Source organism: Sorex araneus, chromosome 5 (assembly GCF_027595985.1).
Source record: "Sorex araneus isolate mSorAra2 chromosome 5, mSorAra2.pri, whole genome shotgun sequence".
Lineage (NCBI taxonomy): Eukaryota > Metazoa > Chordata > Mammalia > Eulipotyphla > Soricidae > Sorex > Sorex araneus.
The window spans coordinates 16,603,671-16,621,441 of NC_073306.1; the positions used below are offsets into that span (position 1 = coordinate 16,603,671).

At 49.5% G+C, this 17,771-nt stretch overlaps 1 protein-coding gene and 1 long non-coding RNA gene across 4 annotated transcripts in view; one reads left to right on the top strand and one right to left on the bottom strand.

Moving 5' to 3' along the window:
* The window catches only part of FGGY (FGGY carbohydrate kinase domain containing), a 459,128-nt gene that overhangs the window by 84,171 nt on the left and 357,186 nt on the right, over positions 1 to 17,771 (bottom strand). For all 3 annotated transcript variants that reach the window (XM_004607300.2, XM_055140354.1, XM_055140355.1), the window contains 3 exons: positions 17,463 to 17,537; positions 10,078 to 10,198; positions 3,075 to 3,169 (listed from right to left, as the gene is read on the bottom strand). In XM_004607300.2, the coding sequence (XP_004607357.2) occupies positions 3,075 to 3,169; positions 10,078 to 10,198; positions 17,463 to 17,537 (291 nt within the window). The remainder of the gene's footprint in view (positions 1 to 3,074; positions 3,170 to 10,077; positions 10,199 to 17,462; positions 17,538 to 17,771) is intronic.
* On the top strand, positions 5,158 to 10,110 carry LOC129405089 (uncharacterized). The gene is made up of 4 exons (XR_008630307.1): positions 5,158 to 5,368; positions 5,815 to 6,034; positions 9,818 to 9,899; positions 10,001 to 10,110. It is a non-coding gene; the product is annotated as an uncharacterized LOC129405089 (long non-coding RNA).

The window sequence follows — 17,771 nt, forward strand, 5'->3', positions numbered from 1 at the left end:
TCACAGTATCTTTGAAAAGTAGAAAATTTTACAATGTGAGAGCTAGGGGGCTGGAGTGATAGCACAGGGGGTAGGGTGTTTGCCTTGCACACGGCCCACCCAGGTTCAATTCCTCTGTCCCGCTCGGAGAGCCCGGCAAGCTACTGAGAGGATTTCACCCACACGGCAATGCCTGGCAAGCTACCCATGATGCATTCGATATGCCAAAAACAGTAATGAATCTCACACCTGACAGCACATGTCCATCTTTATCACACTCCCCCATTTGGGCTAATTTCCTGGTTGGGGACTAGTCTGTTTCTTCTTGTAATAGACTTTCAGATGATTAGTATGCCAAGAGACTGTTCAAAGAAAGCAAAAGGAAAAAAAACCCAAGAAAGTAAGAAAAGAATAAAAATTAAGGTAAACTACTGATTTAGGATCGAGATAGAACACACACAGAGATCTGTTTTAATTTTACTTTGGCTCCATGGGGGCAAAATGACTAAAAAAAAAATTGTGAGTACCACACCACATTTGATGGAATTTAAAGAGGCAACCCATCTTAGAGGGAAATATATGTTTTTACAGGTTATATATAATCGCACAAGGCTCAACCTTTAACAACATGCTAGTGGTCTCTTACAGAAGGGTTTAATGGACCCTGGGTGAAATACAACAATCTTCACACTTCTTCTAAGGAAACTTTTTTGCAGTATTTTCAGTGGTTTTTTTTTTTTTATAACAAACAATACAAAATAAATTATTTCAGTTCTGCTTTGGGGCAGGGGTTGGGGTTCAGGATGGAAACATACAAAAATATGATGGTGGGAAGGTGTAATGGTGATGGGATTGGTCTCGAATATTAAATGTAACCATGTATTGTGAACTACTTTACAAAATAAAATAATTAAAAGAAAACTTCTAAACAAATCTGAGATCCAGTTTCCTTCTCTAGTTACATGAAGATATATATATTTATGCAGAAAGATGTGAAGACTGAAAGAGGTATCTTAATCTGAGCTGCCTAAATAACCAGGCCCCATCCTCCTGCATACATATAGATTGGGGGTTTAAAGAACATTAATAAATATCCTCACAAATCTGGCGTCTACAAGACTGAAATCCTGCAATGAGCAGTTTCGGAAGGGAGCCCCCTTTTGACTCTATCTCCACAGGATGAAGAGACTTTGCTGCACACATCCTGCGGTGTCCCTTCTTCTGAGGTCATTCACCTCATCATCAGCTCCCTCCCTTCCATAACTTGATCTACCCTGAAAACGTACAAAGTGTTGGTGGTACAGCAGTGAGCATAGCTGCCTTCCAAAAAAAACCCCCACAAGGCCGCATCTCCAAAGGCAATCATGCTGAGTGGGGAGGGCGGGAGGGCCTGTACTGGTGAACTCAGAGGAGGCACAAAGCATAAAGCCACCTCTGCAGGATCTGAGGAAGCATCAGGAGCATATTTCCTGTTCCATTTCCGTGATTACAATTGAGTCTAGTCAGGGAAAGGCATCAAGGGGTGAGAACATCTTTATAAACTGATATCTTCAAATAACTTCTGGCAACTCTGGACAAATTTCAATCCTCAGTAAGTATCTGTAAGGTTTCTGAGCACCAGGGAGAGTGAAGACACTGAGGCTTAAACTCCACCACCTCTGTTTAAAGAATTCAGTTCAGGAGCACATGCATTCACAAGTGGACTTGATTTGTCTTTCAGAGCCAGTTCCCAGGCATCAATCCTAGAGATGCAGACAGAGTGTGCCAAAACATGGTACAAAAATCAGCCCCCCGCTGGCATGCAGAAGACCCTTCCAGCAGCAAACCTTCCCATTCCCCAGCCTTTCTGAGCCTCTGTCCAGGTAGGTGACTGTCTGAAATGCCCCCAGCATGACTTTTGGTACCTAAGCAGGTCATAATAAGTAGAGCTATAACTGCTATCCCCTGAGTACACACCCCGGCTCTTGTCCCGACCCTAAGACCTGGGGATAGTTTATCAATTCCTGATGCTCAACATTTCTAAACTCTCCACTGAGATTTGAGAGGCAGCATTCTTGGCTGCATTAGGAGCATTTTCAACACAGACTGTTATTTGATTATTTAATTTTTTTTTTTTTACGCCTACAGGTCTTCGACTATAAATCAGGAGTTCAGAATGGACAGAGGTCGCATGGTGAACTCTGGTCCCAAGGAAGAGCTCACCTCACGTAACTGATGTTATTGGAAGCAGCGGGCCGCGTGGCAGGGGGACCTATGTGCTAGCCCATAGGTTGGGGTTATGCAGCGTTCAAGTTGAGATTCACCGTCGGCAGCTGACAGCAGAGCCAGGGCTCTTCGCCTCTTCCCACCCTGCTCCCTTGACCTTCTGGCCAACGTGTTGCTCACATCCCTAGTTCCCCCGAAGTGTCTCCATAAAACCCACGTGTGAGAAGCCTTTTGCAATTCAGTGGTAGGGAAAGCTTTGCCTCCCACAAGAAATTAGCATGTTTTCTTTTTTTTTTTTCCTAAAAATATGAATTGTGCAATGGATCATGTGTTCTCTTCAGTCACGGAAGCCAGAAAGCTGAGAGGCAAACTGTGTGTTCAATCTCTGCCACGGAGTCCCTTCCGCCTTCCTCTACGCTGGTTCCTGGTTTTCCCTTTCAATTCCTGTTCTTGCTGGGCCCACTTGCATTTGGCTGTCTGGGTAGAGTCCTCCAAAGGGGCTCGGGTGGGGATGAGAGAAATACCAATTTGAGATGTGCATGCTAAAGTTATGCTGTGCATCTTACCTGTTTAGTTTGTGCAGACACCCCCCCCCCAAAAAAAAAAAAAAGGTCCAAGGAAAACACAAATCATTGGGGAGTCAAGCGCTAAGGGGGGAAAAAAATCAACAGCAAAACAGAATAACTGACGGGAACAGAGGACAAGTTCAATGAAAACTGCAATAAATATGTCTCAAGCCAGAAGCGTTTGTGTGTTCCCTGGCTGGAACCTATCATTGCTTAATTACAGCCTGTGTGTGTGTGTGTTTTGCAAGACGGGAGCTGCTGTGGAGAAGCCGGGCAGCCTCAGACAGGGGAGGGGCCACGGCCCACCCCTTGGTCCTCACATACCTGTACCGAAGCGAAATCCCCGGAGGCAGAGGCACCCAGAATAGCAGCACCCACCAGAACAGACTCCACCTCTTGAGACAGGACCACGGGCAGGCCTGTGCAGGAAAGGCCACACCTCGGTTAGGGGGCAGGGCCTGGGGAGCCAGCCAACAGCTCCAGCGACAAAAACACCCCACGTGAAGGCAGCAGCAGCGGCTGCCTCCCTCCCCACCCCTGCAGTCGCCCCCATTCCGAAGGATTACCTGGTTGTTCTAAAGGGTTTCACGGAGAGCCGGCTGGGGCAGCCGCCCAGAAACAACACCGCATAGTTCAGCTCAGGGGACCTTTTGGCCCCGGCTGCCAGGCTGCTGCTAGCTGCTACCTGCCACTTGGTTCAAGTTCAGTTCAAGCAGCCTGTGTGGAGAGCTTGGCTGGGCCCCGGGAAAACAGAGCTCAATCAGACCGGTCCTGCCATCCAGGTCTGAGGGAGATGAAGTTTGGGGGGGATAGGCATGGGGACCCGGGCTGACCTGGACTGAGAAAAGGGAAGGAGAAAGTGAGGGCAACACGGGCCCCCTGTCCCACATCATCTGTCTCCTCTCCTCCTCCCCATACTGCGCTTGTTCTTTCTCTTGCTCTTTTCTTTTTCTCTTTTTTTTTCTTTTGCTTTTTGGGTCACACACAGTGATGCACAGGGGTTACTCCTGGTTCATGCACTCAGGAATTACTCCCAGCGGTGCTTGGGGGACCCTATGGGATGCTGGAAATCGAACCCAGGTTGGCTGCATGCAAGGCAAACGCCTTACCCCCTATGTTATCCCTCCAGCTCCATTCTTTCTTTTCTTTGAGTGTGTGTGTGGGGATGGGGGAGGGGAAGAGGAGGGTGCAGGGGTCAGGTAGGAGAGTTGAGCCACAGCAGCAGTGCTCAGGGCTCAGCCCTGGCTCTGTGATCAGCGTTCACTGCTCGGGCCCTATACATGCTGGGGGGTGGGCCAGGGTCAGCGGCGTGCCTGAAGTCCCGACTCTCTCTCTGCCTCCTCCTCGCTCTTTTTATTCAATCCTGTCCGAGCACTGGCTGGGCTGGTGCTTCCGTCTGGGGCATTTCCTCCCTGGAGTCCATATGAGAACAGCTTCTCTTCCACCTCCGTGCCCATGTTCCCTTCCCTCCTCTGTGGCTCTCAAGCCCACCCCACTCTCCCCTGCTACTTTTATAGCACCCCCTTCCACCAGCCCCCCGCCCCCCATGGCTTCCCTCTCTGCTTTCCCTTCTCCTTCTGGAGAGCACAGCCCCGTGAGCGGCAGGGACTTGGCCTGGCCCCGGGATGGACACCAGGGAGGACAGGGCATGTCTCCATTTCAGGGAGTTGAAGGTGAAGCCGGCATTTGAGGGGGGCACTGTGTGGGGTACGGTGAGCAGGAGGGCGGGGCAGGCTGCACAGCAGCCCCAAGGTGGAGGGTCTCCTGGTGAGTGTACAAAGACTAGGAATCATAGGAATTCACAGGATTTTATAAGGATGTTGATATATATAGGACTGGAGTGATAGCACAGAGGGTAGGGCATTTGCCTTGCCAACCCGGGTTCGATTCCTCCATCACTCTTGGAGAGCCTGGCAAGCTACCGAGAGTATCCCGTCTGCACAACAGAGCCTGGCAAGCTACCCGTGGCCTATTCGATATGCCAAAAACAGTAACAACAAGTTTCATGATGGAGATGTTACTGGTGCCTGCTTGAGCAAATTGATGAACAACGGGAAGACAGTGCTACAGTGCTACAGTTTATATATATATATATATATATAAAATTTATATAAAATATATTTTAAAATTAAATTTATATATAAAACATAAATTACATATAAATTATATATAAATATTTACATATAATCTTATATATATATATGAACTAAATATGCTCGGCAATCAGGAGAGGGCAGCAGACGCCACTGAGGCCAATGCTGAGGGCAGACCCACAAAACCTTCCTTAGGACGTGTGATTCTCACTTCCCCATGTGGGAACTTCTCTATTTCAGGGAACTCTCCTGGGCTGGTCCTCCTGCTGCTGGAGGAGCCAGCCTGGCCCCCAGACCAAGGAGACAGAGAGCAGGTCGCCACCATCTGCCCGAGACTGAGAAACAGCACCCTCGCTGGGTCCCCGCAGACCCGGCACCTGAGACGGGGCTGCAAGGAGTGGAGAGTGGAGGGGTCTCCGGGGAGAGCTCAGGCCCCCACGTCTGCGTCCTCCCCTTCTTGCCTCAGCTCTCACGGGGAAACCCGGGGCCGACTGACCCGGGACGCTGACATATGGGCGGCCTCTGGTAAGCCTCAAGCCTGGGGGTTGCTGGGTAAGAAGGAAAATGGGGGGGTGGGGGCCCCACTTGGTTGCAGCCTGGGATGGGGCAGGGATCACCCTCTCCCACTAGGCTCACCCCACCACCAGGAGCACAGAGCCAGAAGGCAGCCCTGAGCACTGCCTGGGGTGACCCAAACTCCCAATCTCCCCACCCAGCCTACCCCGGAAAAGCAAATCTTAATTTGCAGTGCCCTGGGCCCTCCGGAGGCCAGCCTGTGAAGGGAAGGGACGGACTCATCTTCCCAGTGCCCATGGGTCTACCTGCAAGCCGCCTTCCGATTCTCTTTCCCTATGGAAACTGCTTCCTGCCACCCTGCAGTCAGGATGGTTTGGGGGGAGTCGAGGCCACTGTCCCCAAAGCCTGCTGGCTCCTGAGCAAACCTGTTTTTTCTGCTTCAATTCCTGTCCTAGGGCATGGACTGGCCTTGGAACACTGAGCACCCACACCTGCACCCAAAAGCACTCACTGGGCTGTAGCTCTGGGCTACACGGGATCCCTGCGGTGTGCCCCTGCCCCATGGTGAGTGGAAGCCCACTCTGGGCAAGCCCACCTCTCCCCGGCTGCCACGGGCCTAGAGACCGGCCGGTCTGCACCACATCCGAGGCCCCGTGATCACCCCAGTCTCAGGAGGTGAGGATGAGACTGGGAGCAGCTCGGGGGATGGGGGCTGTGGGTCTGCCCGGTGATCCCGGCCTCTGAGACCTTGTCCCCACCTCTGTAAAGAGACCCTTTACGGAACTTCTCTACAGCGCGATATCTGTTCCCAGTCTGGGCTTGACGAGGAGGAGCACCCCCACCCTACTGCATCCCCTAGTGGGCCCCCAGGATGTGGGTCAGGGCCCCGAGAGCATCTTTTCACGTTGGTCTTGCAGGCAGGAAGTGATCCCTGGCACTCCCAGGCCCGGCTCCGAGAAGGTGTCCGTGTGAGTGAAAGGAATGAGTGCGAGGGCAGAGGCGGGCAGGGACCCGTATTCCCGCGGAGGAACACTGTTCCCACTCAGCCGGGAAGCCTGCAATTACTCTGCCCACACCCAGGGGTTCTTGCAACCGCAGGGAACTGAGTGCCCAGGGTACACGGAGGCTCTTCCTCCGGGCAGAGGCACGGCCTCCGGGTTGACCGAGCTTCTCTCTCCTTGCTAGCGGGGTGGGGGGGGACACAGGGGTGCTCCCTAAAGGGCGGTGATCAGCTTTCCCCTCTGCCGTGTGAGAGGGGGCTGCCAGAAGGCGAGCGGGGAAGTCTCCCTGAGGGTCGGGCACGCGCCTGGCGTGTGGCCAGCCTGGCCTCCATCCCTGGCACCACACCCAGAGCCCAGCACACAGCTTCCTGCCTGTGAGCTCGGGGCACTCATTTATCCCTCCGCACCATCGCTAAGGGACGATAAAGCTTCCATCTTCCGAAGGAGGTGCGGAGATGCAATGCCACTTGCTCGCACCAGTCTGTTCTTTCCCTTTTTTTGCGGGGGGGGGGGGGTCACACCCAGCGGTGCTCAGGGGTTGCTCCTGGCTCTGTTCTCAGGAATTACTCCTGGCAGTGCTTGGGGGAACCATAAGGGATGCTGGGGATTGAACCCGGGTCGGCTGCGTGCAAGGCTTTGTCCTATCGCTCCAGCCCCACCTGTTCTTTTCTCGACTCCAGGTTCCCACCACAAAATCTCCCCCATGGCTCTATGCCTGTCAAGGGGGGGGGGGGTCTTGAGAGTCCCCTTGCCTGGGGCCTCCACTCCTGGGCCACGAGAGAACTAGAGCAATGGCCAAATGTCTGAGGACACCCCAGGCTCTAAGGACAGACCCAGTGCCCGGGTAGGTGCCTGTCACCAGAGCACAGGCGAGAAGGCACTGTGGGCTCCGAGCTCTGGGGCCGGGGGAGGGGCCCGCCGGGCGAGCTGGGGCTGGAATGCCAGCTATGTCAGCCGGTGCATTCATGAGCTGGACGGAACCCGGGGCATCTCCAGGCAGATGCACTTTGCCATCCCTTGTCAGGCTCGGCCGGGCTTCCCAAGGCAGAGACATTCCAGGCCGAAGAAAAGGTCCCTTTGTCTGGAACTGTAAGAGTCCAGAGTCGCAGACAAAGGGTTCAGTTGCAATCGGAATCCAAATAATGCTGAACAGCCTTTCCATTCAGTAGGCCGAGCGAGGAGGGTTTCCAAAGCAGGACTCTCTGTGAAGCCACCGCAGCCCCGGCGTCTGAGTCAGCTCAGGGCAGGGAGGCCTGGGAAAGGAGCCACGTTCAGAAAGGGCAGCGCCAAAGGGCCCCCGGCAGGCAGGGGTCAGCGGGGCCACTGCAGCGGGGTGGCTCTGGTATCCAGTCCCGTGAGTGATTGGTGGCCCGGGCTGACTCTGTCTCTCTCCCCTGGCTCTGGCTGACAGGTAGGGAGTCTCTAGCTATGGGAAGCTTGATGATTGCTTTTGCTTTCTTTTGTTTTCAAAATTGTTTTCTGGTGGGACTCGGGAGAGAACCTGGGGTCTCCCTGACAAGCAAGGCAAGAGTTCTCTTGCCGAGCCCCATCTTCTGCCCTCGGGCTGGGAGTGCAAAAGTCACTCCTCGGGCAGATCTGAAGTCTGACTCGTATGTGAACGTGGGGTTGGCTTTCGGACCCAAGCCTGAAGCCCGGCTCAGAAGGGGTGAGGGCCCGTGGTTCTCTGTGGTGGGTTCTCAGCTCTGAGAGGGAGCTGGGGCCTCGATATTCTCGGTCCTATCCCTTCTGGAAGCTGCCCCAGATGCTCAGGTTCCTTGTCGGTGAGACAGGGTACTAATGCTGGACCTGAGGGTGCCAGGAGGGGAGGAAGTGCATGTCCAGTGAGCCGCACAGTCCGCAGGGGAGCTTGGTTACTGGCATTATCTCTACCTCACACCTCACACATTCAATGCTCTTTACCCAGTGCTCCATGCGCCTCAAATGGGAGGAGGAGCAAGGTGACTTGCTCTCACCAAGTCCAGAGGCCGATCCTGGGAGAGCTGAGGATGCTCAGGAGGTAGTATAGGAGGAGGCAGAAATCAGGGCAGCGACCTTGTCCCACCCAGTCAGTGGTCAGAGGTAAGGACTCTGAGGGATGGGGACAGCGGGAGATTCTGATGTGAATACAGAGACCCCTATCTGAGGAATGAACTTTTCTCCCTCCCTCCCTCCCTTTCCTTTTTCTTTCTTTCTTTCTTTCTTTCTTTCTTTCTTTCTTTCTTTCTTTCTTTCTTTCTTTCTTTCTTTCTTTCTTTCTTTCTTTCTTTCTTTCTTTCTTTCTTTGTCTTTCTTCCTTTCTTCCTCTCCTTCCTTCCCTCCCTCCCTCTCCCTCCTTCCTTCCTTCCTTCCTTCCTTCCTTCCTTCCTTCCTTCCTTCCTTCCTTCCTTCCTTCCTTCCTTCCTTCCTTCCTTCCTTTCTCCCCCTTCCTTCCTTCCTTCCTTCCTTCCTTCCTTCCTTCCTTCCTTCCTTCCTTCCTTCCTTTCTTTCTTTCTTTCTTTCTTTCTTTCTTTCTTTCTTTCTTTCTTTCTTTCTTTCTTTCTTTCTTTCTTTCTCTCTTTCTCTCTTTCTCTCTTTCTTTCTTTCTCTCTTTCCTTTCTTTGCAGGAGGCAGGAAGGGCAGGGGCTGGCATGCCTGGTGATGCTCAGGGATTACTCCTGGCTCCGTGCTCAGGAATCTCTCCTACTGCGGGTCAGGTGGCTCCTGAGTGATGTGTAGTGCCAGGGATCAAACCCAGGTCGGCCACGAGGTGAGGCCCCACCTGCTGTACTACCTCTCTGGTCCCTTTCCTAGTTCTTTCTACTGGCCTTGCCCTGCTGCAGCCCTGATGGTGGGGAGGGGGCCGAGTCCAGCAGGGAACAGGATCCCCGAGAGTCCCGGGAAGAAAAGAGCAAAAGAGGTGAGGGTCCCAGGTCAGAGAGAGAGAAGTCCAGGTCAGCCTCTGAGGCCACAGCCAAGTTGTTCCTGCCAGTGGGGTCGTTTGTGGGGTGCAGGGTCTGCCACTTCTGCCTCTGCTTTGCTTTGCTCTTGGCCCTGAGGGAGGGGTCAGCCCTCCTCCTCCTCCTCCTCTCCTCTGGTATCAGATCCCTGATTCTGATGAACTGTTATGGACTCAGAGGCTCTCAGGCCCTCAGGGCACAGCTTCCCACCTAGCCTGGGGTTCCCTGGCTCTGCAATCTTTCTCCAGGACAGCTTTCTTATCACTTCCTCCAGACCACTGACCCTGTGACATCACAGGCCCAAACCCCACTGTTTCCCAAACACCCCGTGGGTCTTTGACTCAGAGATCTTGCCACACTACTTTGAACACATCAGTCTGCTATCAGCCTTCCTCCACAAACCTTGGATTCCCGAGGGGGCGGAGGGAGAGGGTGGGAGCAGGGATTTGGTCTCCCTTATCTCTGCATCTTCCCGATTCCCCACACTGTAAGCCGCTCAGAAGAGATTCTCAAAACTACAGGGTCAATGCTGGAATTCCAGTGGCCTGGCCTTGACTGACCTCTGTCTCCCTTCTTGTGATCACCGGATAGTGGCCAGCACATGTAAGTCACTTTCCCCGTTAAGGAAGGGAGAAAATGACATTTCCACCTAAGTATTTGATATAACTGTGCATATGACCTCCCTGCCCCCTCCTATTTTCAAGGTCATCCAATTCTAGCTGTGTCCATTGCTGCTGCCAGTGTCCAAACTACATTCTCAAGTGCTCCCCCTCAGACTCACCTGTGATGTCGGCATGCATTTGCACGAAGAGGGGATTCTTGCTCAGGCCCCCGCACAGGAAGAGAGTGCGGATGGAGTGTCCTGCCGTCTCCATGGCTTCCACAATGAGGCGGGTCCCAAACTGAAAGGGAACCACAGGAGACAGCAGTGTCACGAGGGGGACTGTGAAGGCACCTTGACCAGTCCTTACTCTGCACCTCAGGAAGCTGAGGCTGGGGGATTAGGCTGCCTCTGACCACAGTTAATTACAGCAAAGTGGGAATTCCAACCAGCCCTGCCCCTCTCCTTAATCCTCCTAATTTCTAACCATTTGTTTCTATCAGAAGTGATACAACACTGACAACAAGTGTTATGAACGCAGTTCATATTAATTGAGTTTATTTGAACCAATATGTGTAGGTAGGGAAAGGCCCTCGGCAATGAAATTTAGGTCAACAGAACTTCTGGGAGGAAAATCCTGATCCACCCTATGGATACAGAAAACAGACCTGAGAGACCTTCAGCAGGAACCCTGAGGATCCCTCCCCATGAAGTCCTCCTCCCTCAAACCCTCAGAACTCTCCCTTAATCTGATTAAAATGTGATCCAGCTCCAAGAAGACTCCAGAACTTCCCCAGAACTTCCAAATCAAGACAACCCGGGAAGAGCCGATAAAAGCCACCTTGAACAAAGGAAGGGCGTGTATATGCGGCCCGAGGAGACCATGTGCTGCTTGTGCCCACGTGGTCGAGCACATGTGTCGTCCGCATCTCCCCTCTTGAGATGTGTACTTTCATGCTTTCCTGTCTAATGCCGGGATGTGTGTAGGGGCTCTCTCTGCCCTTGGAGAAGCCTGCGTTCTCTCTTGAGTGCCACCCCGCCTCTGTCTCTCTGTCTCTCTCTGTCTCTGTCTCTCCCTCCCTCTCTCCAAATAAAATCTATTTACTTCACTGCTTGTCTACTCCGGAAATTCCTTTCTGCGAGTGAGACAAGAACCCAGTAACCCTGGGTCCCCGGGTGGCAGAGACGGATCGGGAGAAAGTGACCGTCTTCTCCTCCCCACTTCACATGAGCCACCCGTGGGGCCCACCGGCATTAATAGGTGACATCAGTGTCCCCGATCCTCTCTGTTGGTTATGGGAGGAATAAAGTCGATGGCCACATCTCTCCTCTGGATGTGGAGTGAGGAATGGCCTCTGGCAGTCAAATCAGTTCTTCCTCTTTGAGATAGGAGCTACGTTTCTTCTCTGGCAAAGACACCCACTATGACACAGCAGATACATGGAGAAGGAACTGTGTAAAGGTGAGACACAGACTTCAGCCCGGCAAAGGGCTGGAGTGATCCTCATCCTCACCCCAATGCCTTCTTCTCCTCTTTGTCTGGCTGCTTTTACTAAACTCAATATATGTGGTTGGTGCTGAAGAAGGGGCAGCTAAGGCAGGATCACCAATGTGAATCTTACCAGATAATGGTTTAGTAGTGAGGCTACTCAAACCGCCATTGATTAAAATGTTCACAAGTCACACTTTATTTATTTTTTTTTTTTTTAATAGTTTATTTTTAATTAGTGAGTCAACGTGAGGGTACAGTTACAGATTTATACATTTTTGTGCTCATGTTTCTCCCTTACAAAGTTTGATAACCCATCCCTTCACCAGTGCCCATTCTCCACCACCAGTAAACCCAACATCCCACCCCCCCTTCCCAGTCCCGTCTCCCCCCACCCCACACTGCCACTATGGCAGGGTATTCCCTTTTGTTCTCTCTCTCTGGTTAGGTGTTGTGGTTTGCAATAAAGGTGTTGAGTGGCCATTGCGTTCAGTCTCTAGTCTATATTTGGCCCGCATCATCTTTCCACCACATGACCAACAACCACATTTTACTTGCTGTTCCCTTCACTGAGTTGCCCAGAATGAGAGAACAGCCTCCAAGCCATGGTACAAGTCACACTTTATTTAGAGCAAGGACAAGACACAGGAAGATGAGGTGTGAGCTGGATGCAGCCCCAGAGCTCTTGGAGAAAGGGGAGGTAAGTGTCAGGGCGGGGGGCTGTCAAAGAGGCCTTCCGATGTCTAGACAGAGCACTTGGTGGGCCATCAAGTCTCAGGATGGGAGGTACCTGGGAAATAAAGAGGTTACAGAGGGGGCAGCCACCCAGGAAGAAGAAAGGGCTTTGAGTGCAGGGAAGAGGTGAGCTGCTGTTACAGTTTTAGCACTTTCACTAGCCAGGGAAACTGGTGCTCCGAGAACAAGATCCAGGTAGCGGATGTAGGGCAAGGGATGCTTCCGGGAGTAGGTGGCTGTGGGATTACCTGGGAACCCTGGGGCATGAGAGCCACATGGCTTTGGGTGGGGTAGAGGCACACAGGGGCACAAACACAGTGGTCCCAGACAGAGTTCCAGGGTTTACTGGAGCTATAAGTGAATCTGGTAAGAATATGGATTAGGTGAAACTTTGGTCTTCATAGAGAATCCACAGATGTGGATTGTTTTAAAAAAGAAGTAGAGAAAAGGAAACGTGTTGTACAGTATAAGGCCAGGCCCTGGTTATTACTGAACACGGCTGATTAAGCCCAGATGTTCTTTCTTAAGCTTTTGCTGGGTCATGACCCTTCCTGAGAACTGATAAAAAACTACTGACCTCTCCAGGAAAAAAAAGTCACAAAATCGGATTAGAAATGGTTTTAAGTCAACAGATGCCCTTACCTCCACTGTGGGTCACTGGGGGTCCAAGAATCGTGGGTGACCCCAGTCCATTCCAGAGGAAGGGATCTACAGCAGTGAGAGGCCTGGCTTTTTGAACTCAGAGATAAAACCTTGGGTTTTTATTTTCTCTGAAGTAGCCCATAGGCATGAAGACTGCATCCCTTTGACATGCAAATCCTGAACTCACCCAGATGCAGAAATCCAAGGCCCCACCCAGAGAAGGGTGGATTCCTCAGTGAAGGAGAAGCTATGGAAGAATCTATGAGATTATAAAGTGACCATCTCCAGTGTGAGGGATAAGATTCTGAGAAGACCATCAACAGCACAAGGCTTTCTTGTGACAATGCCCGGATTGCCTTTTATGTATGGAGAGAACTTCAGGAAAAAATCCATTTGGGGAAATTGTATATAAGCTCTTCCTGTAAGCCACTGGGTCTTACTCTTCAAGTCTGTGTTCTCCCCGGAACAGTCATTTCTTTCCTTCTCCCCACCTTGCGTCTTTCTTACTTTCATTCAACAAAAACTATGCTGCTTTAGTACTTCGCCTCTCCAGAAATTTTCTTCTGTGAGGGAAAAGGCAAAGGACCTGGAATATAAGGGGGATTTTTCTGTTGTGTTTTGGGGTGTTTTTTTTTTTTTTATTTCCATTTCATCTGTAACTAGCATCAAAACCACCCCTACTCTAAGACTACTCTCTTTTTAAAATTGGAACACTCCCTCTTTGAAAATTGCATGCATGATCAGAGATGTTAACAAGCAAACAATATTTAAAATGAGGCTTCAGGTGTGATGAAATGTAATAACAACTTGCAGAGTTCCTACTGTAGACAATGTGTGTAAACTTCTAGAGGAGGGTCCAGCTCCTGGAAGATATTTAGGCATGAGAACGATTTTGCTTAGTAGGTAAATACTAGGTGTGGCACTGGGAAATTTATTGCCATCCCTCATCAATGGCAAGCTAAAAACCAGAATATTGCTATTGTTTGAGGAGTTATATAATTTGCCCAAGGTAATACTGCACGTTTGTGTGTATGTGTGCATGCGGCGTGCATGCGTGTGTGTGTGTGTGTTTGTGTGTGTGTAAGGGGGAGAGCTGTCTCCCAATATCCATGAGAATGCATGCAAAATTAATATTTATGATATTTTTCTAAACTAGGGAGTTGGGCTGGAGTGACAGCACAGCGCGTAGGGCATTTGCCATGCATGCAGTCAACCTGGGTTCGATTCCTCTGTCCATCTCGGAGTGCTCAGCAACCCACTGAGAGTATCCTGCCTGCACAGCAGAGTGTGGCAAGCTACCCGTGGTGTATTTGATATGCCAAAAACAGTAACAACAAGTCTCACAATGAATGGAGATGTTACTGGTGCCCACTTGAGCAAATGAACGAACAATGGGACGACAGTGCTACAGTGCTACAGGGAGTTGGGGATCATGCAATTTGCAGGTCTGAGACAGAATCATACAAAGCACATTTCCTGGGAAAAGGCAAGAAAGATGGAACAAGGGGCGCTCCCAGAGAGGCCAGGACGGCCTTTTCCAGGCTGCACTTTAGTTTGGAATTTCCCACTCAGGCAGGGCCAGTGGCTAGTTCCAGGGTGTTCCCTCTAGGGGTCCCAGTCACCACTCTGTAAACCACTCCAGCCCCCCCCCCCCCAAAGGGCTTTGTGCTAAAATGATTCTGTGCTCACCTTTCTGGAAAAAATGTTTTCACAGAGAAATTTAAATTAAAATTGGGTGATTCCAGGGGGAATGTACAAGCGGAATGCAAATTAAGAGCGACTTCAAATGCAAATAGTACTTTTTAAGGGTCTGTTCTGAAAAGAAAACTATACAGGGAACAGACAAGGGGATAAACCAGGGGTTTGACAGGTCTTTCAATTAAGCTTGATCAAGAGAGAATTTTTACTTCATGGACGGTTTCACACAGTTCCAACTTAACTTCCTTACAATATGGCCCTAATTTCATTCTATTCTCACAAAAGCCCAACCACTAATATTACTGAAGGGGAGAAATTTGTTTTAATTTTAACTTATCAATGACAATGGGTGCCTGTGTGATATTCAGAGCCCATGAAACAAAGCTTATTTTTGTTTTCAACTTGAACATCATGTGAAAATATCAGCTTATCAGACGGCTTCATTAACAATGGACATTTTGGCCCAAAAGATCAGCACTGCCTAGGTACTTCTGCACTACAGAATGAACTCACAATTCAACGGACACCACCATAAAATCTTACAGAAAAATCTCTGACTTTCGTTTTCTTCCCTTGATATTATTATAAAGGTCATTAGGAAAATGGACAGAATAAATGTGATCGCTCTAAATACATGTAAGACACCATTAAATCCATGATTGAGTTTTCCAAGTATGCAGATGTGGGGAAATGTAGCTGGCTTTTCTCCACCTCCTCTTTGTACCTCTCCCTCCCCGGCCCCCCCACCCCTCCACTCCCAGCACTAAGTTTAACCTCGTTTCTCTGTTTTTCACCTTCTGCTACAGTATTCCCAAGAACATTTCTGTGAGGTTCTTTGGAATGCCTGAAACTCAATCTGCTTCATCCCGATAGTGTTTGCAAATAGATCAAGGAAAAATGCAGTGTGCCGTCGTGTAAAGAATAGAAGACTGGGAGTGATGGATAGAGAATCAAATTCCAGGTCTCCCATGCCCTGGTATGCCTGGTACAGGCACACAGATCTCACTCCATCTGTGAAATGAGTTATCCCAACTCCTCATGGGCTTCCTGTCCCGCACCCCAAATCCCATGTAGGTGAGGCACTCTAGTTGCTGTCTGGTCCAGAGAGGAGGACCAGGCAACACATTATCTTCGTGGGATGGTGCCCCTTGCCCATCCTATGGCCTGGTTCTCCATGCTGCCTCTTTATATGTCCTCAAAAAGAAGCATCCCTTAACTCTGATTTTTCCAGGAGTACTTATATTAATGCAGGCAACTCATTCCTACTGTAAGACTTTGCGCACAATGGCATTAACAGATCAGAAAACAAAAGCTCTTAATATTTCATGTATCTAGCTTTATTTTAGAAAGCTGTGGCTCCAAGTCCCAGCTCTCTCACTTACTAGCTGCATGAAATGGAGCGAGTCGATTGGTCTTACTGGAGGCTTACATTTCTAATCTGTGGAATGGCGATTATAATTCCTTCCTACGGCTGACTCTGATAATGTGCATAAAAAATTTACATCGTGCCTGGTACATAATGGACCACATATGTATTACTTGAATATCATGAGCATCATCATTCCTATAAAACAGGATCCACTAAACATCTTTACCACTGATGTACAGTTTCCCTGCCCTCCTCCTCCCCTTCTCTCCCCATGTTGATAGATGTCAGAAGTGTCTGTTTTGGATGAAGTTCCCATAAATAAAGCAGGCTGACTGATTTCACTGAACTGTCCAAGCTCTTAAATCAGAAAGCCAGCTGCCTCAGTAAGATACACTCTAACTGCTCCATAAACTAAAAGGACTGTTTAATCAGATCCCACACTTTTATGTAGTTGCATTAAAGACCACATATTCCCTTAGTGGCTGGGAAGTTCTTCTCTCTAATCATATACGCACTTCTTCAAGACACATATGAGCAGAAGGGAAACCAGTGTTCTCATCAAGAAAGCCATATGGGAAGAAAAAAACCATGTAGTTCTATTATTTGGATCAATGAGGTTATGAAAGTCAACAAACAAAACAACTAAATAGCATATAAATATGTGCATACAGAATTAAGAAACAAAAGTACTTTAAGTGTGCTTCTAAAAAATAAATTCTGCATCAGAACCTAGAGAGCATTCTATTGGTCCCAATTCTATTTTGGGGCATGACTAAGTGTCATCATATTATTCCTGGGTGGTTCCTATCAGCGATCTGATCCCAGGACACAAATACCCCCAAATACATTTTCCCACATATGCACAAATATAATCGTCTGTGTCTCTCTCTATGGCTCAGCACCCTTTTATACCTCCTAGATTATCCTTTAGAAAATAGATTTCCTTAGACATTGATATATGAGCTTCTGAAATTTTGTTTTCATTTCTCTCTCTCTCCTTCGTCCCACCTCCTGGAGCACTGGGGATGGAACCCAGGACCTCACATACTCGAAGAGAAATTTCTTCTGCTAAACTGCATGCCAGAGTTTTGCTTTCATTTTTGATTGACATTCAGTTGAGGAGTTCCTAGCACGTAGGATTTACATTTCTCCTCTCCTCTCTCCCTAACACTTACACCTCTTATTTAAGTAGTTAACTCTCTAAAAACACATGATGAGAAGCTTATTATTTCAAAGAGCCCTATAATGAATGCTTTTGCCGACTGAGCAATGCCATGTGTTGTATAAATCTGTACTTTGTTCACACGGGCTTTTCTTAATGCCAGCATATATGGCATCTGCTTACTTCTACTTAATTAACCTTGGAAGACAAATGAGATAAATGACAAGTGTGGTGTTTAAAGACTTTAACTCCTTTCAGCTTTCAGCTGTGAGAGGTTATTAGTATAGCAGGTGAAACCCTCACTCAACATTTCCATCCAGAGACACAACCATCTTGAATTTTGGCAAGTTCTGCTTCAGCTGAGGATCTCGGCCTCAGAAGCAGATGCTGGATCCTGAGGAGTATGTGGTCGAAAGTTGACTGCGAGCCCCAAGTGGGCCATTCTTGGAAAGGGCATTCATATGTCTTACGGCAATGGCTTGAACTGTGGCCAGGTAGAGAACAGCAAGATCGTCCAGGTCCTGCGACAGCTGCAATCCAGAGACCTGTAGGAAAGAAGACAACAGTTAAAGGGAGCCGCCACAATCAGAACTGGTCCCCAGGAAACACATTCTGATCTATTTCTTGCTGAAGCAAATTTGTATGCAAATCCCCTTTCTGAGGTGCCCATTGTGAAAGGCCTATTAAGCTCTTTAATCTCCAGACCTCTGAAACACTATCCCTTCTTCACTGTATCTCTCTATCATCCCATTGATCATCGATTTGCTCGAGCGGGCACC